The 24865-nt window shown below is 49.2% G+C and overlaps 1 protein-coding gene across 3 annotated transcripts; it reads left to right on the forward strand.

Annotated features, from left to right (window-relative positions):
• The first annotated feature begins 3637 nt into the window (after nucleotides 1-3637).
• Flcn (folliculin) lies at nucleotides 3638-24514 on the forward strand. 3 transcript variants are annotated; one of them, XM_076870272.1, is made up of 14 exons: nucleotides 3689-3720; nucleotides 6217-6377; nucleotides 7339-7428; nucleotides 9612-9884; nucleotides 11376-11522; nucleotides 12784-13005; nucleotides 13520-13680; nucleotides 16727-16818; nucleotides 18230-18420; nucleotides 20203-20316; nucleotides 20990-21113; nucleotides 22168-22299; nucleotides 22393-22498; nucleotides 23404-24514. In XM_076870272.1, exons 4-14 carry the CDS (start codon nucleotides 9636-9638, stop codon nucleotides 23603-23605), a joined length of 1740 nt encoding a protein of 579 aa, XP_076726387.1. In that variant the 5' UTR covers nucleotides 3689-3720; nucleotides 6217-6377; nucleotides 7339-7428; nucleotides 9612-9635; the 3' UTR covers nucleotides 23606-24514. The 3 variants fall into 3 exon arrangements, with proteins under 3 accessions (XP_076726386.1, XP_076726387.1, XP_076726388.1); XM_076870271.1 differs by lacking the exon at nucleotides 6217-6377 and having other exon boundaries at nucleotides 3638-3720; XM_076870273.1 differs by lacking the exons at nucleotides 6217-6377; nucleotides 7339-7428 and having other exon boundaries at nucleotides 3701-3720.
• The last annotated feature ends 351 nt before the right edge of the window (nucleotides 24515-24865 follow it).

Raw genomic sequence — 24865 nt, forward strand, 5'->3', positions numbered from 1 at the left:
AGTATTCGCATCTGAGATCATTTTGAAAAGGCAAATTTGAAAAACACTTAAGACCTGACAGATCCAAATGAATCCAAAGTTACATCCTTGGGCTTCAGAAACAGACCTAAGTGCAAACTCACCATTTTTCAGCATCATCAGAATACCTCATGTTGGAAAAAACAAATCAAACCCGTGCTCAAAAGTAAGTGGGCAAAGCAGATCTTTACTTCTGGCAGGGGGGCAGCTACAGAACCTGGTTTAGCATGTGTGCTTGGGTGGGCAGTCCACCTGCTTTTATCTAGAACCTAACAGCAGCGCTGCCCTTCACTCTGATGGGAGGAGTTCCGAGTGACCATCTACAGGATTAGCTAATTTTCCAATTAGGGCAGGCAAAAGGGAATTGCTGGAATTATAGGCGTGCAAATCCAAGACATAGGCAGAGAGACTAGGCAACATATATTTCAGAAAAAGCAAGTGTAAAGCCCTAAACAGTCTCTTCTTAGAAACCAAAGAGGCATGTATCTCCTTGACCTATAAGATTTTTCAAAAGTAATTCTCATCAGGAGAGAAACAACTTACCAGTTTGTTTAATAGAAAAATCGGTGGTAGAGTGCTTGCCTAGTGTGGGTGAGGCACTGGGTTCGATCCTCAGCACCACATAAAAATAAATAAATAAAAATAAAGGCACTGTGTCTACTTACAACCAAAAAAGGAAAGGAAAGGAAAAAAAAAAAAGTTTACCAGAGCCATCAACCAGGTATTGGAGGAGGAATTGTACCAACGTAGTTAACTTAGTTAACTGTGGGAAGCAGGAACCACTCCTTAGGGCTTGGGAAACAAAGAGATTGGGATTAATATAATTTGAAAATCTGAAAGAGGGTTCTGGTGGAACTGAGCCAACTTCTGTGCAGGGAGATAGGGAGCCTGCCTCCTAGGGCCCATATTCCTCAGGGAAGTGCTGAGGCTAATTCTAGAAGCAAGGGGGAATATCTTGAACTGGAACTGCTGCAAATGGAATCATCCTCACTGGTTGGTACTGCTCAACAGAAGCAGAGAGGTACCTGTCCCTTTCCAGCTGCGTTACAGGACTGGTCTCAGAATCACATGGGGGTTAAAGCTGAGACAATAATAACTAGCACTGCCCCTACAACATTTGACTCCGCGACGGTGGGGCAGTAACTGGTTTGCAAGGCCTTAAATATCACAATCCTTTAGAGTTAAAAATATCCATGTGATATTTTTATGAAATCAACTACATCATTAGAAGTCCCCAAGAGACAGTTGCCAATGGCAGCCACTAGGGAGTTCCTGAACATACTTTAAGGGGAATTTCAGATCCAGATAAACCGGTTGTTCAATTTATGTTGTATGTATTTTTTTTGGGGGGGGGTGGTGTGCTGGGGATTGAACTCAGGGCCTTGTGTGAGGCGGAGGCAAGCACTCTACCAACTGAGCTATATCCTAGCCCAGTTGTGTGTATTTCTGTGTGATACTGGGGATTAAACCTAGGGTGTTCTATCACAGAGCTACATCCACCCCCCTCCTTTTTTTTTTTTTTAAATTTTGAGACAGGGTCTTGCTAAATTGCTCCCAAGTAGCTGGGATTACAAGAATGCACCACCATGCCTGGCCCAATTTCAATTAAAAAAAAAAAAAACATGCTGGGTGCAGTGGTGCAGGCCTGTAATCCCAACAGTAGGGAGGCTGAAGCAGGAAGGATCCCCGAGTTCAGGAGATCAAGGCCAGCCTGTGGCTGGCCTCTCAAACAACAACAAAAGTGTATAGTTAAGACAAATTTCCTTTAAATGGTAAGTTCAAAGCCAGCCTCAGAAATGTTGCAGGGCCCTAAGGAGAAACCCTATGTCAAAAATCATAAAGGGCTGGGGATGTGGCTTAGTGGTTAAGTGCCCCTGGCTTCAATCCCCAGTACCCATCCTGAAAAAAAATATATATGTATATGTGTAAATATATATACACACTCCCATACAGATATTTATATTAGTATTATATATTATATACATATTCATGTTGTATATTAATCTCTGTTAAAACCAGACATGACCACTAATTTGAAGTTTGTGGGACATTTTGTAAGATGTCTGCATATTAGTGCGGAAATCAGTTAATGTGGCCATTTCAGCATGAATCCAGTTCATTTTGACGAACGCTAAAATGTTGTTTTACTTTTTACTATTTGTGTGTGTGTGTGTGTGTGTGTGTGTGTGTTACTGCGTCACAAAGCTACAACCCCAGCCCTTTTTCAAATTTACTTTGAGACAGGGCCTAAAAAAGTTACTCAGGCAGGACTTGAACTTGCCATCCTCCTGCCTTGCCTCCCGAGTCCTGGGATTAGAAGTGGGCCAATGCTCCTGGCTGATGTTTTCTTTTAGAGAATGGAAAAAGAGAGATGTAAGGTGACTGACTGCACACATTTCTTGTGTCTTTTCACTAAAGCTCTCAAAGCATTTTGTAAACTCGGTAAAATTCAAGTATCTCTGTTGGCCACAAAGGTTAAAGTAGAATTCCAAAGTAGTATACCCTTGTGTAATTTTTGCTTCGGAAATTATGTGCTGTTCAATATCAGGAACCATTGGATTAGTAAGAGTAATTAAACACCCGTGATTAACTTTGTAACCCCACCCTGTTCTCCTTAATTTTTACCAGGCTAGTAAAATTGAAAACACAAGTAGCAATTTCTCAGGTCCCCAGAATATTTTAACATAACATGGAATTTCAAAGGGAGAGAAAAAATGACTTCAACTATCCAATTCCACTCAGACGGCCTGAGGCTTCCCCTGAGCCTTCCTGATGACCACACTCTGAACATCCTGCTGGGATCACAGCACCTAGTCCGGCCTGGAAGCTCGCACAGCAGAGGACGGACGTCTGGGCTCGCACCGCACACCAGGTGACAGCTGGATCCCAGGACCCGGCCGGCTGCGCTGGGCCTGAGCTTCACCTCTCCGCCTCTTCGCCCGGAAGGACCACGTTACCTCCTGAGGTAACGACTTTAAGATTAATTTCAAGTAGCCAAACAATAACAGACCCACAGGTTTCAAAATATTTTACTCCACAATTGTTGGAGGTTTTTTGAAAACTTGGGGGAGTGGAGGACAGGAGTGAACCACGCACATGCGCACACTCGCCTCGCCCGTCTGGAATTACGCAACCGGTCTCACCCGCGTTGCGGGCTTCCCTGTGTCACGTGACCGCTTCCTCCCAGGTACCTGCCCGCACCTTCCACTTTCCTTAGAGTTCAGACGGGTTCCAGCGGCAATTTTTTAAAAAATCAGCTGTCTTAAGTGAAGTTATACCGCTTTTAAGAAATTTTTTAAAATTTTTTCTGTGTAGTAGAAGAGTCTTAGGCCGGCTATATTTTCCCTAAACTCTCTTAAAATGTTATTTAAACTTAAGCATCCCCCCGCTTTTGGGATGGTTTCCTCCACCCGCGGGGTGGTTTGAACCATTCTTTACCTCTTGGCGGGGGGAGGCGACTAGAGGTGGCCAAGAAAGGGTGTCTGGAAGATGCGCGTCGTTCCCCGCCGGACTTCGGAATTACAGAACCCTGGCTGTATTGCTGGATGTGGCTAGTTGTGCAGGGCTCCTCAGATCTTGGGGCGCAGGGAACGCTTGGGCGGTTCCAGCTCCCCCACTGCAGGGCCGGTGGTTGGTATGGCCCGGCCAAGTCACGCGCCCCGGGGTTCGGCGCCTGGGTTGCCGGAGCTGAGGGGTCTGCGGGTGAGTTTGGTGGCGCTGGACTCGGCCGACTCCCTCGAGGGCGGGGCTGGGGCTGACAGACCTCCTGTGAGGTCGGGTCGGAAGTGGCCTTTGTGGCGCTCTTGTGGGACGCGGCCCCTCAGCGCCCACGACCTGAGCCTGTTAGTCGGGGGCGGGGCTGACGCGTTGAGGTGCTAGGCGAGGGTCAGCTCCGGAGGAGCGGCCGGGCCCTGGGCTGCAGCAGGGATTTGGCTGACTCTGTGTTGGTCCGAGGTGGGCGAATGATTGGGGGTTTAGGACTGAGTGGAAGGCATCGCCGAGACCCTGAGGTATGGGGGGATGATGGCCATGTTCCCCAGGAAGGTGACCTGGGTTAATCCCCCACCACCACCAAGTCAGGACCCTCGTTCAGTGTGACCGTGAGACTGCGCCCTGACTGCCCCCCACTCAGGTTAGGTTTCCCTCTGGCTTGGGCCCTTTCTCCCAGGCTGGCATTCCTACAGAGCAGAGTCTTCTGGATCCGTTCAGCGTCTTCCTTTGAGGATTGAAGGCTTCTGTTATCCCCAGTTTTGGTGGGTTTTGACAGACTCATTCTTAGCTCAGGGATTGGCTGGTGGATGGAGGTTCAGGGTGCTCACTGGCAGCCTTGGGAGGCAGAGGGCAGAGAGTACTGATCCACCAGCCCTTGGATACCTGGCACGGTCGTCCGTGCCCAGGCTGACAGGAGGAACTTTCTGTTACAGCATGGAAAGACCACAGTCAGACTGGTGCTGGAGGTGTTAGATTGTCACCATTGTCATTAAGTAATTGAGCAATAGTGGTACATGACACTGTGTTTGCTCTTCTGTAGTGTCATATGTCAGGGAGCTCTGTAGAGGGAAATCCAGGTGAAGCCAGTAGAAGTAGTAGGGCTGGGAGTGAGTCTGAGCTGGAAGGAATGCCCTGTGGATCTTTTCACTGTATACTTTTTTTTTTAGAATTTTTAAATATTTATTTATTTTAGTTCTCAGCGGACACAACATCTTTGTTTGTATGTGGTGCTGAGGATGGAACCTGGGCCGCACGCATGCCAGGCAAGCGCACTACTGCTTGAGCCACATCCACAGCCCCTCACTGTATACTTTTGGGATCCCAGTTCAGACCTAATGAGACTCCACTAAGGTCGACTAGTTCTAGGAGTTAGTTGTATGTTTGCTACTGATTAAGATCCATTATAATACCTTATTTATCTACTTAATTCTTTTTAACCCTCCACAGTCCTAAGAGAAGATCTCAAGAAGTAAAGATGCTGTAGACCAGGGCATACCATGTAATGGAAAGATGGTGTGGGCATCATTGTTCAGGCCCAGGCTGGTGGCTCAGCCATTGTGGGTGGGCATGTGGGCAGGCACATTCCTCTTTGAGGAATTGGAATACTTGCTGTAAGTATGATGATTGAAGAGACTTGTCAGGTGGCAGAGGATTTCTGCCTGTACCTTGAGTTCTAGAAAGCTTGTTGGAAAGGAAGACTTGTTCAGCAAACATCTGGTAGATATAGATTTGGAGAATGATTAAAGAACCCAGGTCATGCTGCCCAGAATTCAGATGCCACATATGATGTCAACCCCCAGAGGCCCCTGTTTCTCAGCTCTAGGGTGAGAAATTCCTCCAGGCTGGCAGAAGGAACTTTCTGTTACAGCATGGAAAGGCCACAGTCAGACTGGTGCTGGAGGTGTTAGATTGTCACCATTGTCATTAAGTAATTGAGCAATAGTGGTACTTGACACTGTGTTTGCTCTTCTGTAGTGTCATGTGTCAGGGAGCTCTGTAAAGGTGCTCAGAGAAGTAACATTTGATGTGATTTGACTGCTAAGGGTTAAAGTCCCAAGTAGTAGATCTTTGTGACTCCAGAGCAAAGTGTCATGTAGTGTTCCTTACTGCCTTACAGTGGCTGTCTGGGACTGTGGCATATATAATCAGTATGTTCAGAACTCTTGTGGAAGGAATGCTTTTTCATCGAAACAAAGCTAACAATAAGAGTAGTCTGTGTTGATCCTGAATGCTGGGCAGTAGTAGGTTAGCAGATTGCCTCTGGTTTCCTCTTCCCATTTGGGAAGGGGACAAGAGTAATGTCTAGGTCAGTGGTCTGAAGGGCTCAATTGGCATGATGTGTATGTTGCCAAAGTGACCTTAAAACCAGTGGCTGGACTTTATATTTTAAAGATATTTTCTATTTTAAAAAGATCATAATAGGTCTGGGGCTGTAGCTCAGTGGCAGAGCACTTGCCTAGCATGCGTCAGGCACTGGGTTTGATCCTCAGCATCACATAAAAATAAATAAAATAAAGGCATTCTGTCCATCTATAACTACAAAAAGAAATTAAAATCATAAATATGTTTAAAGAGATCCCTTTTCTTTGATTTCACTTCATATTATTATTATTTTTAAATATTTATTTTTTAACTGTAGTTGGACATAATACCTTTATTTATTTATTTATTAAAGAGAGAGAGAAAATTTTAATATTTATTTTTTAGTTTTCGGCGGACACAACATCTTTGTATGTGGTGCTGAGGATCAAACCCGGGCCGCACGCATGCCAGGCGAGCGCGCTACCGCTTGAGCCACATCCCCAGCCCCAATTTTATTTATTTTTATGTGGTGCTGAGGATCGAATCCAGGGCCTCTCACATGCTAGGTGAGTGCTCTACCACTGAGCCCCAGCCCCAGCCCCAGCCCTTCATATTATTTTTAGTAGAAATGAAGATTGAATTTAGGGGTGCTATACTTCTGATCTATACTTCCCAGCCCTTTTTATTCTTTATTTTCATACAGGGTCTCAATAAATTATCCAGGCTGGCCTTGAATTTATGATTCTTCTGCTTTAATCTTCCGAGCTGCTGGGATTTAGGTGTGTTCCACTGTGCCCAGTTAAGGGATCCTTTTTCAAATATTGCATTAGAGGTGTAAAACTTTAGCTTCAGTGTCATTTGCTATCAGCCACTGCTCAAAATATGAGAAGGCAAACTGAGTACAGTGGCACATTCCTGTCGTCTGAGTGATTTAGGAGGCTGAAGCAAGAGGATTACAAATTCAAGGCCAGTTTCAGCAACTTAGACCCTCAGCAACTTATGGAGACTCTGTCAATTATAAGTAAATAAATAAGTGAGTAAATAAATAAATCTCCCCTGATTTCAATCCCCAGTATCAAAACAAAACAAAATTTAAAAATCCCCCCAAAATGAGAGGGCTGCTAAACCATTCAGAACCACAGGCATATTAGCTTTCTGTTGCTGTGACAAAATACCTGAGAAAATCAACTTACAAGGAAGAATTTATGTTGGCTTATAGTTTCAGAGGTTTTAGCCCATGGTCACTTGGTCCTTTTGATTTGAGCCTGTGGCAAAGCAGCACATCATGGTAGCTGAGAAGCAAAGAGAGAGGGGGAGGGATGGGGTCCTCAATGACCTAACTTTCTAGTAGACCCCACCCAAGGGTTCCACCCCTCCTCACAGAACACCTGGCTTATGATATTAAGATCTAAACCATAACAACAGGTGAATCTCCAAATTCTCTTTTGCAATGTCCTGATTTGAAGTGGACTCTAAGCTTCTTGAATGTTTTTTTCATGCTGATTTTTTTTCCCCCCTCTTTTCTAGAATATATCAGGTCTTGGGGTATGATGGATATTGCCATGGCTGACTCATGTGTACAGACTTTGCATTCTCTGTGTTTCTGTTAAGTATAAGGTTAGTATTGATGCTGGAAGAAACCTTATTTCTTGTCCCTTTATACCTCAAAGGAAGATGTGGGCTCCTTTTCTCGGGTTGTATCCCTGCTTTAACTTTGGGTGCTGATTCCCCTTTTCCTTCCCAACCACACGTATTGTAACAGTGGTCACTTTGTCTCTTCCACAGTAGATTTTTATTTTTTGCAGTGTTGGGAATGGAATCCAGGGCCGCATGCATGTTAGGCACACACTCTACTACTGAGCCACACCCCTAGTCCCACAGTGAATTCTTTTTTTTTTTTTTTTGGTGATGCTGGGGACCACTGAGCTACATCACCAGCCCTTTTTTATTTTGAGACAGTGTCTCACTAAGTTGCTTAGGGCCTCTTAAATTGCTGAGGCTGGACTTGAATTTGCTATCCTCCTGCTTCAGCCTCCTGAACTGCTGGGATTACAGGTGTGTGCCACCATAGCTGGCCCCACAGTGAATTCTTAAGCTACTGTTGTCCTTGGCCCCATTGTTGTGAATCCTTGTTTCAATTCAGACCACTCAGTTCCTGTGCCAGTAGACTGTGGCCTTCCCCTAGCGTGCACTGGAGCCTCTCCTGTTTATGGATATCTCCACTTTCTCTGCCCACAGTTGTCATCTCTCCGTGGACAACTTCTATATAAATAATTTATCTATTTGGTGCTTCCTGTGTGTAGATGCTGGGGATATAGCAGTTAGCGAGACCAAGTCTCCACTTTTAGGGACCTTTCATTTTATGGGGGAGCATATTCAAACACTGGGGTTCCTGGTATGAAAAGTGCTAGGACTTAACGCAGGGGAAGAGGAATGACGGAATGAAGGTGGGTGGCTCCATGGGTTGGGTAGGGAGGGCCCTGGGCGAGGATAGGCAGGTGGAGGCCCCATGGTGAGGAGTGACCCAGGCAGAGATCCTCTGTGATAGTGCAGTTGGAATCTCTGTAGAACTCTCAGGCTTTTTAGCCAAGTGTCCTGTTGACTCCCAGATAGAGGATGCTGTCACCAGCTACCTCCCCTCCCTTCCCCTAGAGGACTGTTGATATCCAGTCACCTACAGTCTGAATCTCCCTAGTTTGCTCCCCTCATAGGCTCAGCAACCCAGGTAAGCTAATGCGACTTGCCAATCCTTGGTCATAACCACGCCCTGTCGGCCAGGGCATGAGGACGTGGGGGAGGGCCTCTTCCCTCCATCTGCCCCTCTTCCTCTTCTAGTCTTCCACATTACCTTCTTCAAGTCCCATGTCTCCCCACTAGCAGTCTGCTGGCCCTGCCTGGGAAATGTTTACTGTCTGCTGCCCTCCTCCCTGTCCAGCCTTTGACCAAGGCCCCATTGATTCTTCCTCAGGGCAGTGGGGCCCCTCACCTGGCTTCCTCCTTTCCTCCCTGCTCCTACATTCTCTTCTCCGCGCACCAGCCTGAGGGAGCCTTTCCAGCTGTAGTTCAGATCTTCCCATGCCTCTCATCAGAGCCCACCAGATCTCTTCCAGTCTGAAAATACATCCTGGGGCCTATTTCTAAGGGCCTTGAGACCTAGAAGCCTGAAGTCTGCTTCCTGTAGCCTTGGCCCTCAGCTCTTGCTCCTCTTCAGAGCTGCTCATCTGCAGGCACTGCCCCCCATCTCTCCCTGGGGCCTTGTGGCGCCAGCCCCTCCCTGCACCCTGCTACCTTTAGGGGTTCCACTGTGTCCTCTGTAGCTTTGTGTGTGTGAAAATGAGTAGTGTTCCCTGTGTCCCCCTTGGAGGTGCGCTTCCCAGGGGCAGTCTCAGCCCCCATCTCTTGCCTGGCCTGCTGGATCAAGAGCTTCTCCCCAGGTTCCTGGTGTGCTTTCTTTGTGTCACTCCAGTGGTGTGACATTACACGTGTTGCTGCACTGGATGTCACTCTGGGGTATATATTTCCCTGTGTTCCCTGTGTGCTCTGCTGCCTCTCTGTGCAAGTGTTTACTCATGGTTTCCCCCTCTGACATAGCTCCCCAGGATGGGACCCTGTCTGTCGTGCTCTTGTCTCCTGTTCCTGAAGCAGTGTGGCACAGAGCGGGTGCTCAGCCTGTGCCAGCTGGGTGGTGACTTGCTTCTGCGGTGTGGGAATTCTGTCCTTGTGGTCCGGTGTTCCTGAGGCACTGGGGAGGTTGTGATATAAACAGGTGAAACCACCTGACAGTGTCTCCACTCCCACAGGCTTTTGTTGATCTCTAAGGCACCATGAATGCCATCGTTGCCCTCTGTCACTTCTGCGAGCTCCATGGCCCCCGCACTCTCTTTTGCACGGAAGTTCTACACGCCCCTCTACCCCAGGGGGCCACGAATGGGGACAGCCCAGGCCAAGGGGAACAAGCCGAGGAGGAAGAGGGCGGCATCCAGATGAGCAGCCGGGTCCGTGCCCACAGCCCAGCTGAGGGGGCCAGCGCGGAGTCCAGCAGCCCAGGGCCCAAAAAGTCAGACATGTGTGAGGCAAGTGTCTTTGAGGGGATGTTCTACCCTCTGCTGGAGATGGGAGGGAGGTGCGGGAAGAAAAGGAGACTCTGAATCTGGAAAGCACAGGTGAGGCCTCAGGGGACAGCCCAACTTCATTACCTCTCTGATGCATGAACTCTCTCTGTCGCCCTAGGCTCTTTCCCTTCATACCAGCTTTGGCTTTTTAACCCACTCTGTCAGCAGGCAGTTGTCCCCAGCTTAGCCTTTGCCTTTGTGTTCACACACTGCAGCTGTGCTAGGTTTGGATCTCCTCAACCCAGCAGCCTTGGGGGTTTCCCGCTCTCAGGATCCTGGCACTCCTTACTGTGTCACTGTATGAGCTCCGGAGTGAAGTTGAAGTTCTCTCAGTGGGCCTCATGGGAGGAGCTAGGCCAGGCCTGAAATCAGGTGGGGGTTGGACCTGCACTACAGTGGGAACAGCCTGTTTGATTCTCCTGAGAAGCAGATGGTCTGGAATTTCTGGAAACACCTGTGAGGGATCCAGAAGGGAGCAGAACTAGGGAGAACCTTCTGAGAGGAGTGTCGGATGGTTGCCAGGTCATTGGAGAGACCTTGAGCATTGGTTACTGTGGCCTTGGAGCCCTGAATCTCTGAGAAGGGCTTGCCTCAAAGTCCTCATGTGCACAGGGCTGGGGTGCATAACCTCAGACCCACTCCCTGCAGTACGGTACTTTTTCAAGCTGCTGCATTAACACTCTGAAGTCCTGTTTCTGCCCCATCACTGTTGGGCCCCTTGCCTGTGGCCGAGGCCCCTGCCAAGTATTTGTTCAGGACCAAGGATAAAAGCCTGGTAGAGGGACTAGTGGCAACACCTGAGAAAGTGGTATAGCTCTAGACCCTTGGTATCTTTTTTTCTTTTTTTTTCCTCATGGTGCTGGGCATCACACATGCTACACAAGTGCTCAAACCCCTGGCTCTGGACCTTTGGAGCAGCTACTTTGCATCTCAGCCTCAGTTTTTTCTTCTTTAAAATGGGGCTTCTTACTATAATCACCTCATGGGGTTGTTCTGTGGATTAGATAAAGCATGCAAAGCTCTTTTCATAATAACTGCTCCATGAATAATCAGTAAATACATTATTACTAGCCTCTGGCAACTTGTGAGAGCCCTGGATCCAGGCCTTCCTCCTTAGAATACATTTAAATGTTCAGATAAGAATAGATATAGGTACTGGTTATTTTATGCATGTATGTATTGTATTGGGGATTGAACCCAGGGGCATTCTACCACACCTCCCCCCCCGCTTTTTTTTTTATTTTGAGACAGGGCTGAGGCTGGTCTTCAATTCACCATCCTCCTTCCTAAGCCTTCTGAGTAGCTGTGATTACATGTGTGTTCAACCATGCCTGGCTGGAGCCAGTTATCTTTCTACAAAAATAGATCACGCTTTCTAAATCCAGATCTACGTATGAATAAGACAGTTTATTGCCCACTTCTAACAGGTTTTCTTTTTCTTTTTTTGGATAGGGTTGCCGGTCACTTGCTGCTGGGCACCCAGGCTATATCAGCCATGATAAAGAGACCTCAATTAAGTACGTTAGTCACCAACACCCAAACCACCCCCAGCTCTTCAGCATTGTCCGCCAGGCCTGTGTGCGGAGCCTGAGCTGCGAGGTAAGCTCCAGGCAGACATGGGGTCGTGGAGAAACTCACACCTGCATGGGATCAGTGCCAGTTTGGGATCGGGAGATGGAAGGTGTTCTTCTTTGCTTTTCTGCGCTGACAGAAAGTATGGCTACCTTGGTTGCCTGGAACACCCAGAATGTGTCCTGGTGGACTCTCCAGCCCCACCCCACCATTCTGGGGTTGGAACCCAGGCCCTCATGCATGCTTGTGCTTTAACACTGAGCTACATCGAGCCTCTTGGACTCCAGTTTCTAAATGGGTGCTGACTTTTTACTTGAAAGTCTAAAATCCTAACATACATATTGGGACATACTCCTAAGATACAAATTATTTCTAGGACCTATACTTCACTGTGTCAAATGTCACCTTTTTTTACCATCTCAGTTATCACTCCACATTGCAGGGATCATCCAGTGCTACTTAGAACCTCCTCTTGGGTCCTAAGTATGGCTCCTGCTGTCTAGCTTGAGTCTTAGCTTCTATGTTTTTATCTGTCACAAAGAACTCATGATCCAGATACTAACCTTTCCTGGTGCTGTGTCCACTCTGTCAGACCCTCTGAGCCCTGTTGATTCTCACTGTTCTTATATACCTGCCTGCAGCTGTTCCCCTCTTTTAATTCCATGCTGCACATCGGTCAGTAGGCAGACAGGCCGTGTGCTTGAATTATATGTAAAGTAAGAATAAGCGTGTCATGCAGAAGGGACTGGAGGATTCTGAGAATTGAGAGTGCAGATTTAACTGGATGGACTGCAGTTTTGACCTGCCAACTCTTCAGTCTACTCCTGATGAGCAGTGGCAGGGATAGAAGGAACATTGGTACAGGAGTTACATATTTCAAGGGGAAAACAGTAATGAACCTATGCACCTTGGCACTCCATGGTCACCAGTGTTCCCTCCAGAAAGTTTGTGGGATCTGGGGTGTGGCTCAGTGATAGAGCAGGTGCTTAGTCCCCCACACCAAAAAAGGAAAAGTAAGTTTGCACACAAGAGTAGGTGACTGCTGGGTTTTCCATTCTCTGTCTGCTCCCGCTTTGCTGTTACTGGCCAACTTATGCCAAAAGAAAGGTCTAAGGACGAGCTGGGGGCGGAGCTTAATGCACTTGTCTAGCACGTGGGCAGCCTGGGTTTGACCTGTAGCACCAGAAAACAAACCAAAGCAAAAGCAGAGATCTGAGGAAGGCGGCTTTGACCTGGTGTTCCTAGAGCAAGGAGGGGACATCCCTCCAGTTACTGTGGTTTCTTCCAGGTGTGCCCTGGCCGAGAAGGTCCCATTTTCTTTGGGGACGAGCAGCATGGTTTTGTGTTCAGCCACACCTTCTTCATTAAGGACAGCCTGGCCAGGGGCTTCCAGCGCTGGTACAGCATCATCGCCATCATGATGGACCGGATTTACCTCATCAACTCTTGGCCCTTCCTGCTGGGGAAGATCCGTGGGATCATTGATGAGCTCCAGGGCAAGGCTCTCAAGGTGTGTCTGAGAGGGAAGGGGAGGGGATGGCACTGCTGGAGTCTTTCTGCACTGCTGTGGACGCTGAGAGCCCAGGCAGGTGTCCCCTTGGCCCTGCTCCACTGCATACCCAAGTTGTGGTCTCTTGGCTTCTGAGTCGGGCCTCCTGTCCCTCCCACCTGCTTTTCTGTCTCCTCCTACTCTGCTGTCCTGGGTCTCCTTGGTTCTGGCTTCCTCCCTGTTGTCTCTGCCTCCTCTGTCCAACACGTCAGAGACTATGCCTTCGTCCCATCACATACCCAGGGAGCCAGTGGCTGGATAGGAGAAAGGATGGAGAATTCTGTGCCAGTCCCTGTCCTTGGGAGGTGCAGCCATTTTGTGTCAGAATGTCAGGCTGCTGACGTATCCTAGGCTCTGTGTTGGGAGAGCAGAGTGGGACAGTCTGGGGGGAACACCTGTGGTGGCTGTTGCGAATGAGCAGGTTCTGGCTGTTGACTGGTCATGAAAGAGGCTGCCCCGTCCCTTCACATTCCAGGTGTTTGAGGCGGAGCAGTTTGGGTGCCCGCAGCGAGCCCAGAGGATGAACACAGCATTCACACCCTTCCTGCACCAGCGGAACGGCAATGCTGCCCGCTCGCTGACTTCCTTGACCAGCGACGACAACCTGTGGGCCTGTCTTCACACGTCCTTTGCCTGGTAATGTAGAGTCGAGGGTTTTTGGCAACTGTTAGAATAGAAGTTACCATGTTTAGATGGAGAGAGCGATCCTGGCTGGGTTGGCATAACAGCCTTCAGGTAGAGTTGGGTCCTGTGTGCGTAGGACTGTGGAACCCTTGTTCTCTGGGCATCTCCCCACTAGTGTGTGGAAAACATATTTAGGTGGACCTCACTTTCCAATAATACAAAGAAATATTTCTATAAAAAAGTTAATGATCCCCTCCCTTTAAAAAAAAAAAAAAAAAGCACACGCCTGTAATCCCAGCAACCTAGGAGGCTGAGGCAGGAGGAGGACACAGGTTCTAGACCAGCCTCAAGGCCCTAAACAATTTAGCCAGACCCCCTGTCTCAAAATAAAAGATTGGGGGTGTAGTTCAGTGGTAAAAGCTCCTGGGTTCAATTCTCAGTACCAAAGAGTAAAAACAGAAAAACCTAAAGCAACTTTTATCTTACGTGGCTCCTGTGGGTTAAGAAGCTGAGAGTTGCTGGGGCTGTGGCTCAGTGGTAGAGCGCTTGCCTAGCATGTGAGGACCTGGGTTCAATCCCAGCACCACATAAAAATAAATAAACAAAATAAAGGTATTATGTCCATCTACAACTAAAAATATTTACTTTTAAAAAAGTAGTAGTTAGAAGTAACTTAGCTGGGTGCTTCTGGCCCAGGTCTTCTTGGCTGGAGCTGCAGTCAGCTGAGGCCTGCCTGGAGGGGCCACTTCTGAAGTGTCCCTGGAGGGGCAGTGAATGCATGCTCTCTCTGGGAAGGGGGCCTTGGATCCCCTCCATGTGGATATGCCACTGGCATCCCCAGAGTGACTGGTCTGGGATGGTGAGGTGGGCTCTGCAAGGCCGAATGCCTGGTTTCAGCAGGTACATACTGCCCCTTCTGGCACTGTTAGAAGTGTGCCCTGTCATTAAACCCAGACCGGGCAAGGTGAGGGATTAATGTCTAGCTCTCGAAGGGAGGCGTGTCAGTGAGTGTTGTGCACATATAGGAAAACCACCAGACTGTTCCCTGGCCACAGGTTGTATCTGTTCCTTCCACTGCAGAATATACTGACTCCTTGTAAAGACCCCCGCATCAGTACTTATTTCTGTTCAGGGTCAGTTTGAAGTTCCAAGTCAAGGATCCTTGTGTAAATTTGTGCTGGTTGGATGAGGCTTCTGGGGTGCAGCTTCCAAGGTCCTGTAAACTAAAGGGGAAAAGTATCTGTCCACCCACTTGACATACAGTCCTTTCTGTGTTTAAGAAAAAAATTACAAGTGAAAATTCATATATTTATGGTCTACATTATGGTTTTTTTTTTTAAGAGAGAGAGAGGTAGAGAGAGAGAGAGAATTTTTAATATTTATTTTTTAGTTATCAGCGGGCACAACATCTTTGTTTGTATGTGGTGCTGAGGATTGAACCTGGGCTGCACGCATGCCAGGCGAGCGCGCTACCGCTTGAGCCACATCCCCAGCCCCTACATTATGTTTTGATATGGGGTTATGTGTCACATAAAGACATTTCAGTTAGCAGTGGACATAAAACAGTGTTCCTGTAGACTGACACCTGATGACATCATAGCTGTCTCAGTTTGCACAAGCACAAACTTTATGGTGTTCATATAATGATGAAATCTCTGAATGATGCACACTGCCCTGTTGTTGAGTGATGGATCTCTCTCGTATGATGGCTAAATCATACTTGAGACATGCATTTCCTTTTTGTTTGTGGTGAGAACACTTAGAATCTATTCTTTTAGCTTCCTCTTATATTTTAAAAATCAGTTTTTATTAAAGAGATTTTATACAGATGCAAGTAAAAGAAATTGCCCCCTTGGCTATTGACTTTGACAGTCACCAGCATTTCCTTCTCTCCCTTCATTTTTTTTTTTTCATATTTTCTTTTTTTGTGTGTGCTGGGGATTGAACCCAGGCCCTTGAGAATTCTAGGCAAGCACTCTACCCACTGAGCTAAGTCCCCAGCCCTCATATTATCTTTTAAACCAAAAAAAGTTATATATCATTTCAACTATTAATATAACCACAATATCAGTACCTTTCCAACAACTTTGACTCGTTTCTTGGTATCATCCAGTGTATCACCCAGGTTCAGTGTTCCCTTGTGTCTCAGAGGTGACTTTTGAGTCAGGTTTCCTCTGACTAGCACCCACCCCCATTTTCCCCGTGCCCTTATTTGATTAATTATTTTTGAGGTAGTGGGGATTGAATCTTATTCTACCACTGAGTTCCATCTGGATCTTTTTATTTTTTTTTATTTTGAGACAGGTTCTCGGTAAGGTGCTGAGGTTGGCCTGAAAAAAATTTTTTTTTGTACCAGGGATTGAACCCAGGGACACATGACAACTGAGCCACATCTCCAGCCCCCACCTTTTTTTTTTTCTTAAGAATTTTTTTTTAATATTTATTTTTTAGTTTTCGGTGGACACAACATCTTTATTTTATTTTTATGTGGTGCTGAGGATCGAACCCAGCGCCCTGTGTGTGCCAGGCGAGCTCGTTACCTTTAAGCCACATCCCCAGCCCCCACCTTTTTTTTTTTTTTTAATATTTTATCTAGAGACAGGTCTCACTTAGTTGCTTAGTCCTCACCAAGTTTCTGAAGCTAGCTTTGGGCTTGCAATCCTGCCTCAGCCTCCCAGGCTGCTGGGATCCCAGGCGCCCATGACACCTGGCTCTCATGCCCTTTGATGGACCTCAGCCAGTCGTGTCCTGGAACATGGCCTGCATCCTGGACAGGGCTTAGCATGTCCTTGCAGTAACATATAGCAGGATTTTTCTCATTTTTTTGGACCCAGGTGTTTCCCTTTGTTGTCCAGGCCAGTCTCCAGTCCTGGGCTCAAGTGACCCTCCAACCTCAGTCTTGAGTCTGGGCCTGCAGCATGCACCACCACACCAGGCTAGCCTTTCTTTTAGACCCATATTTTCTGTGAACAGGTAGTTGGATCAAGGGGCTCAATGAACTTTGGTCCCAGTGTTTCCTTCAGCAAGAGTACATCATAGCTGGTGCTGTGTTCTCCAGGCTCCTGAAAGCATGTGGCAGCCGGCTGACTGAGAAGCTCCTGGAGGGTGCACCAACAGAGGACACCTTGGTTCAGATGGAGAAGCTTGCTGGTGAGGCTGGGTGCTGCTGCGTGGGCCCGTTGCTGATGGTGGCTGTGGGGGCCGCTGGCTCCTAGCCGTATACTCGGAGGAGCTGGTGAAAGGAGGCCTGGCTCTGAGGAGGCCAGATGTTGATCTTGGTGTTTTTGTTGTGATTTTCTGTCGCCTTTTCCTTGATGGTGTCTTGAAAGAATCTGTTTCCCAGGCAGGTTAAAAGTCCACAGGGAGGGCTGCCTGTAGAGAGCTACTGACTGGCTGCTTTCCTCCCACTGTTTATGACAGCCAGGTCCTTGGCCTGGTAGACAGTGTCTTATTCCCTGCTCAGAACCAAGTGTTGTTTCAGTTGGACCCAGGTTTTCCCCAGCCTCCCAGGTGTCTGGCCTTCCCCAGGTTCACGATTAGAACCTCCACGTGTGGGGCTCAGGGTCCTGTGTATCTGACTTCCTGGGGACCCGTGTGTGCCCCAGCTTGGGATCACAGGTCTGGATCCTGGCCGAGTTTCCTGTCAGGGCTGGTTTGATTTCTGGTGGTCTGGGTCCACCATTTTCATAGCCATGGGTGGGAGAGTGTGATGTGTGTCACACGTGGTTTGTTACTGTTGATGCTTCCTGTGCTTCAGGTTACAAACGATAAGCTTTCTGAATTGCTGGAGCTCTTGGGAGGTTTCCCCAGTAGTCACGCACTTGACCTGTACAGTGAACTCTCCCAAGTGGAGAGGTTCAGGAGTGAGGTCTCCACGAGAGCAGAAGAGGCTCAGAAAAGATGGAACCTCGCAGTGTGGCCTTAACAGCCCTGTACATCACTTGGTCCTAGAACTGTTTAATACTGCTGTGGATCAAAGACTCGCAGGCTGGTGCATACCAGAGGGCTCATCGCTGGCACAGAGAAATCAGGTCTACTGAGTCTCTTAGGAGAGCCTGACAGGCATGCAGGGCTCTGTGTCATGGTTTGGGTCACACAGGAACTGGGCACACTTAGGAATCAGCCCTGGCTTCAAATCCTGGTTCTCATGGGCACTCTTCCCTTTGAGTCTCACTGTGATCAACTCATAGATGTGTTGTGCGGGCTCCCTGCAGATTGGCTGAAGGGCCATTTCCGTCATATCTGTGAGGCAGGGATGGAAGTGGTTGGGAAGACTGAGCATAATGTGCGGAGCTGGCGGAGGGTCTGCTCAGGGACCAGCCCTCAGCACTTCCATCATTGGTTGAATTGTTCCTGCCAGTGGGGAGCAGCTCAGGGCCTTTCAGTAAGTGCTTCTAAAACTTGGTGTGACCCTGGGCCAGGTGGGCTGTGGCGGAGTCCTTCCTGCCCTCCCGTCCAGAAGCCATACGACGGCTGGTGGAGTGGCCAGGAGATGCCTGGACTGCGGTGGTCACGGAGTGAGGAGTGTGTCTCATGACTGTCCTTGCCGTCTGTTGGGCAGACTTAGAAGAGGAGTCGGAAGGCTGGGACAACTCTGGGGCCGAGGAGGAGGAGAAAGGCCCTGTGCTGCCAGAGGGCGCCGAGGGCCGGGAGCTGGCCAAGTGCCCCACCGGTGCCTCCTCACTCTCAGACTGCGGGAACTGGCAGTCCCGAAAGCTGTCAGTGTTCAAGTCTCTTCGGCACATGAGACAGGTAAGCAGCAGGTGTTCGAGCTCCAGCCAGAAACTCAGGAGAAGAGCCCAGCCTTGTCCGTCCAGCACACTCTGTCCTCTGGGCCTGGCTTTCCTGCTCAGCAGGGGTGACCAGGAGCCTTCTTGGTGGGTGACTGAGGGCCCAGTGGGCATTGGGATGTACTACCAAAGGACAGTGCTCATCTTACTGGGTGATTGGCTCCCTGTGGTTCTCTGATCTTGTCATTCTAGAATCTTGTAAAGGGATGACTAGTACGATTACTGGTTTACATGAAGCCTAAACTCTTTGTAGCTTGAAAATGATGGTCATTCTTAGAAAAAAATTGGAGCTAACATAAATACACAGCTGTGATACTTATGGTGTGTCCAAACAATAGCATGTTGTGAAGTCCAGAAGGCAACCTGTATGTCACGCTTAGGACAAAACAGTGACACACTAGATTGACTCTTAAATTGGGTCAGATGGGAGGAGAATATTGTTCAGTGAAGAGGGTAGGTTGTCACCTTTTTATGTTTTTCTGTATTTTTATAATGATCATTGATCTTATCAGAAGAGAAATCTTTCTGTTTTGGAAAGTGGAATAAAAAGAGTGGTTTAATGGCAGATGCCCCCTGGGGCTTCTGTTTAAAAAATGCCCTGTTTAAAATCTGTCTCTTCCCCCCACCCCCACCCTGTGTTTGGCAGGAGTTGATTGTTTACTTAGATAAGGGAAGGAATCTTGGATCCCACTGGAGGTGGGAGGCTACAGGGGTTGGTAAAGTGTGGTATCATAGACACTTTTTTTGTTTATTTTGTTTCATAGTCGTGTTTGTCTTCTCAGAAGCCATAAGACAATTGACCTCTTCTAAAATGTCCATATTATGGGAGTTGATAAAAGTGGGGTGGGAGAGGGGTTGTTTTGGATTAAGGAGTAAAGACAGGACAATCAAAAGCAATCTTGATCCTCTGTTGGCGTCTAGATGAAAAGAATCGCAGCTGTAAAGAATATGGTCAGGGGCTGGGGATGTGGCTCAAGCGGTAGCGCGCTCGCCTGGCATGCGTGTGGCCCGGGTTCGATCCTCAGCACCATATACAAACAAAGATGTTGTGTCCACCAATAACTAAATAATAAATATTAAAAAAAATTCTCTCTCTCCTCTCTCACTCTCTCTTTAAAAAAAAAAAAAAAGAATATGGTCGGGGCAGAGGCTGCAGCTCAGGGTAAAACACTTGCCTCACCTATGTGAGGCACTGGATTCAATCCTCAGCACCTCATAAAAATAAATAAAGATATTGTGTGTTCATCTACAACTAAATAAACATTAAAAAAAATATATGGTTAGGAGGCTGATCTCATGTGGTGGCTGACCATTGGGTGCTCCTGGGTGTAGTGTGATCTGGCTTGTGGAGGTAAAGCCCTGGGTCTTCCTGGGTGCCGATGTGTTGTGATGCTTGTGACTCATTTCCAAGTGGCTCAGCAAAGTGCTTATAGAGGGAAGGAAACTGTCATAAAAAGTTCACACCTTTTTGCTTCAAATGTTTAAAAATAAAATTGAGAGAAATATTTTAAGGTGCAAGAGCTTTGGAATCTTGCTTTTAGGTGCAAATGTGGGACTTCCCCATCCCTCATCCCTTAGGTCACCCAGCCTCCTTGAGAAGGGAAGTGGCTGTCTCTCCCCTCCCCCACATCCTCCTTTGCTATACAGAGAAAGTTTGTTAACAAATGAAGAAAGTGACTCTCATCAGAAGGAGAGAGAAGTTCCTTCTGTTCGTGTGGGGAGAGCACTGCATGATGTGTTTCAGGTCCTGGGTGCCCCCTATTTCCGCATGTTGGCTTGGCACGTCCTCATGGGGAACCAGGTGATCTGGAAAAGCAGAGACGTGGACTTGGTCCAGTCAGCCTTCGAAGTACTTCGGGTAAGAACATCTTTTTTTCTTTTACATGATGGGTGTATTGGCCTCCGATGTGACTTCAGGTGTCACCATCACCATGAATGTTGCTCAGCGTAAAGCCTTGGGAGTCAGTCGTCCATGCCTCAATCTAACACCAGTGCTTTCTGTTTACTATTAAAGATGGCAGGTATTGGCATTTTTATTTCCAGTGGAAGGAGTCTGGGGTGTCCTGACAGAGTGATAATTATATCCTCTACCGACTCCTCTGAGAAGCAGTGGGGGTGTAGCTGGCACCATGTGCTACCATGCCACCTCTGCACAGGTTTCCACGAGCCGAGCAGGTTGGGCATGCACACAGGTGCATCCTTGGACAGTGTGCATGCCTACTGACCACCTGAGCTGTGGGTGCAGAAGTGAATATGACCCTGTCTCAAAAAGGAGTGGGGAGAGACACACCCCAGAAGGTAGAGTGTCCTAGGCATTCACACCATAGAGCAAGGAGCTGCATAAGTCAGAGTGTGGCGATGGCCAGGATAGGGGTTAGGAGCCTTTGGGAGATAACCTGTGGCCTGAGGGTCTCAGGGACACCCTGGGTAGTGAAGCTTTGGCTGCAGGGGCCTGTAGGTTTGGGTAGTGGAGACAGGAGGGCGAAGGGGATCCTGGGCCTTGTGGGTTCTGAGTCACGCTGTCTCTGCAGACGATGCTGCCCGTGGGCTGTGTCCGCATCATCCCGTACAGCAGCCAGTACGAGGAAGCCTACCGGTGCAACTTCCTGGGGCTCAGCCCGCATGTCCAGATCCCTGCCCATGTGCTGGCTTCAGGTACAGGGGCCACCTGGGGGTATGCCCTTCCCCCAGCTGCTCCCACACCTCAGCCTAGAGGTACAACTGAATCTCAGTCACGTATTTGAGGATGTCCACTGCTTTCTTCAGAAGCAGGAGGACCCATATGTAGGACCAGCTTTCCCAGTGACCTTGAACTTCTGTTTTCTGTCTTTAAAGTGATTGAAGGTGGACCTGATGACCAGTGGTGGGGGCGGCTCTCTTAGTTTATGGTTCTCATTGGAAGCAGGTTCCAGACCTGGGGTGGAGGGTTGGTGTCTACCCAGGACAGCAGAGCCAGGAATCCAGGGTAGTCATCCTGAAGAGTTGGTGCCCACAGGATCCTGGGACCTTCCGGGGTCTCAATCCTGCCTCTCTGTCACCGTGCTGCCATGCTTCCTTGTCCTCTCCAGTGGTATCCCCCCTGCTGAAGTCCTCCGTGCCCTTCGTAGTGCACCTGGGTTCCCTGGTTTCCCCACCCTCATTGACGAGCAGAGAGCCAGGAAACTGTTTGTCCTTGGCTGGGGGATGTGCAGGAGTCCGCTTGGGGCAGATCTTGGCCTTGTGGACAAGTCAGGGACTTCTCAGCATGTCTGAGAGGCAGTGACTGTACTCCCAGGCTGAATGGAGGATGCCTGGCATTTGCTCCATAGCCCCAAGCCGACCCTGAGTCCTGAGGTCCCAGGGGGCAGCACAGGAGTCACCTTCAGATATGAGCTTGAAATTCTCCACAACCATTAACTGTGACCTTGGGCCAGTGTCTGAACCTCTGATTCAGTTTCCCTTGCAGTGGGGTAATACTGAGCCACCTCATAGGACTCCTCAGGATGAAGGGAATCAATGAGTGCAGTTTATGATTATGTAATGTAAAAAAGACAATCAGTTTAAACAAGGCAAAAGTTGACCCTTAACTCTGTGCACAAGAGGTTTTATTGGCCTGTGCTCTCCTCCTGGCCCTGCATTGGGGTGGAGCTGATGTGGAGTGGCAGGAGGGATGCGCCTGTCAGGGAGAGACTGCAGCGCTTCCCAGGAAGTGTGTTTTGCATTGTCACAGAGTTTGTGGTCATCGTGGAGGTGCACACGGCCACGCGCTCCATGCTCCACCCAGTAGGGTGTGAGGACGACCAGTCCCTCAGCAAGTACGAGTTCGTGGTGACCAGTGGGAGCCCCGTGGCTGCCGACCGAGGTGGGTGCTGCTGCTGGGCTGCTTCTGTCGGGGGTGGCTGCGGCCTGCCTCTCATGGCAGTGCTGACGCCCTCTGTGCCCCGCCCGCCCGCAGTTGGCCCCACCATCCTGAACAAGATTGAAGCAGCTCTGACCAACCAGAACCTGTCTGTGGATGTGGTGGACCAGTGCCTCGTCTGCCTCAAGGAGGAATGGATGAAGTAAGTGCTGGTGGCCTTGATGGCCCTCAAGGCTCCTGACCATGGGGGGGGGGGGGTGAACTCTGCTGAGGAAAAGTAGGTGCTGTTTCGGCCACTGAGGAGCCGCCTAGAGTAGAGGGTAGTGCAGCGTCCAGACTCAGCCCTGCCTCTCTCGAGCTCCGCGGCCTTGCAGGCACTGCCCCAGTGTCTCCTGCCCGGGCCCACTTCTCTGTGAGGTGGGAGTGGGGTGGTTCCTGTCTCCCAAGAGCTGTTGAGAGCTAAGGAGGGATGCCGAGTATGCAGAAGAGACTCGTAACTGAAGTTCTCTTCTGCTGCTTAATTCTTAAAATCTGACGGTCAGGTGTGTGTGTGTGTGTGTGTGTGTGTGTGTGTGGTTGCAGTGCTGGAGATGAAACTCGGGGCCTCCTTGCTAAGCGGGTGCTCTGCCACTAAGCTACATCTACCCTACCCACCCTGTTCCCCTTGTTAAAAAAAAAAAAAAAAAAAAAAGGCCTTGACTTTTTGGGGGGGTTACCAGAGATTGAACTCAGGGGCTATATTTGTATTTTGTTTAGAGACAGGGTCTTACTCAGTCCTCTAGCCTCAGCCTCCCAAGCCCCTGGGATCACCAGCTAGGCTGGTGATTGCCACGTTGCTGAGGCTGGCCTCAAGATTCTGACTCTGGCGGTCCTCCTGCCTTGGTCTCCCAAGGGGCTAAGGAGCGCACCACTGCCTGACTTCCTCACTGCTCTGGGGTCTGGGACCCCAGGGTGCAGGTGCCTGCTGCTGCCTGCTGAGCTGGCTCCTCCAAGCATGGGAGCCCAGCTGGGCCGTAGGGCTCTTGTTGGTCCTGCAGCCGTTCAGGCCCCACAAACAGAGTGCCGATTCTTGAGCTGTGAGTCTGAGTGTCTGCTTTCTTTCTGCAGCAAAGTTAAGGTCCTCTTTAAATTCACCAAGGTGGACAGTCGCCCCAAGGAGGACACACAGAAGCTCCTGAGCGTCCTCGGTGCCTCTGAGGAAGACAACGTCAAGCTGCTGAAGTTCTGGATGACAGGCTTGAGCAAGACATACAAGTCACACCTCATGTCCACGGTCCGCAGCCCCACAGCCTCAGAGTCCCGTAACTGACCTTGTGGGAGTGGGTCTCCATGTGCTCCTTCTGGAAGATGATGGTGCCTGTGCGTGGACCGACCTCCAGCTCCCGAGAGGAGGGACTGTGCTGAGTTTCCAGATGCTGTGGTGGAGCCACGTCCTGGCAGGGCGTGGGGACTGCGGGGCCCTGCCTTCTGTCTAGGTCCCTCCCACAGCCGTCGTCTCCCCTGAAGAAGGCAGTGGAGACGTGTGGACCACCAGCCTTCTATACTGTGCGCCCACAAGGGACGCTGTCAGGAGGACTCAACGCCTCGTGCCTCCAGATGATGGAGGTCTCAGGCTGGCAGGAGGAACGTGGTGGGCCAGGCCAGCTCTGGCAATCAGCTGCCATAGGTGTCCTCCCTGGGGTCAGCAGCGCACCTTTCCATCTTGACACGCGGCACCCGTCCCTGGGACCTGTGAGTGAGCTGCCTTCTGCTCCATTTGGGAACAGTCAGTACTGGCGTCAGTCTGGGTCAGGTTTGAGTCAGGGCCCTGGACGCACTTTAGGAGTGGAGGACACCTTCCTCGTCTCTGATCCTCCGGGGTTCGTGTCCTGAAGTTGTCACTGCTCCTCTACGGGCACGTTTTCCCCTGCGGCCACCTGTGGGGATGACTGTCCAGACGTGAGGCTCTGTGAAGTGTCTCGTCGCAGTTGACTGGCCCAACCCACTGGAACGGTGAGACCCGCCTCAGCTTTATTCTGCACCACTTTCCCTTGTCGCTGCATTCAGCTAGTGGATGTGGCTGCAGGTGACGGTTTCCAGAGTCTACGGCAGCTTCATGTCCCACCGTAGCACTTTCAGGGGATCTGTAGGTTGGAAGGACTTTACAGCAGTTTTCCTGATCTGTTTATAATGTTTTGTGTTCATTTAATTTATATTTAACTTGAAGACTTAAGTTTATTGTGACTAGGTCTCTGCATGAGGCCACAACATTGAAACACAATAAATAATGTATTTTTGTAAACTGTTGCCTACATAGTTTTATTGGTAAAATAACAGTGATATTCACTTGTGCTCAGCACAGGCAGTAGTGTAGTGTGTCCTGGATGAGACAAGAGCTAGGACTTGGGTGGTTAGGCAGCTCTGTGGTGTGACCATAACAGTGTTCTCATGGAGACTCAGGTGGCTACAGTGTCACGACGTGGGGTAATCCTAGGGACCATCATTGTATCTGTTGACCAGCATTGACTGAAGTGTTGCTGCATGACATGTGACCATGTCACTGTTCAGGTGACACCCGAACTTGGGCCTG

Source organism: Callospermophilus lateralis, chromosome 11 (assembly GCF_048772815.1).
Source record: "Callospermophilus lateralis isolate mCalLat2 chromosome 11, mCalLat2.hap1, whole genome shotgun sequence".
NCBI lineage: Eukaryota > Metazoa > Chordata > Mammalia > Rodentia > Sciuridae > Callospermophilus > Callospermophilus lateralis.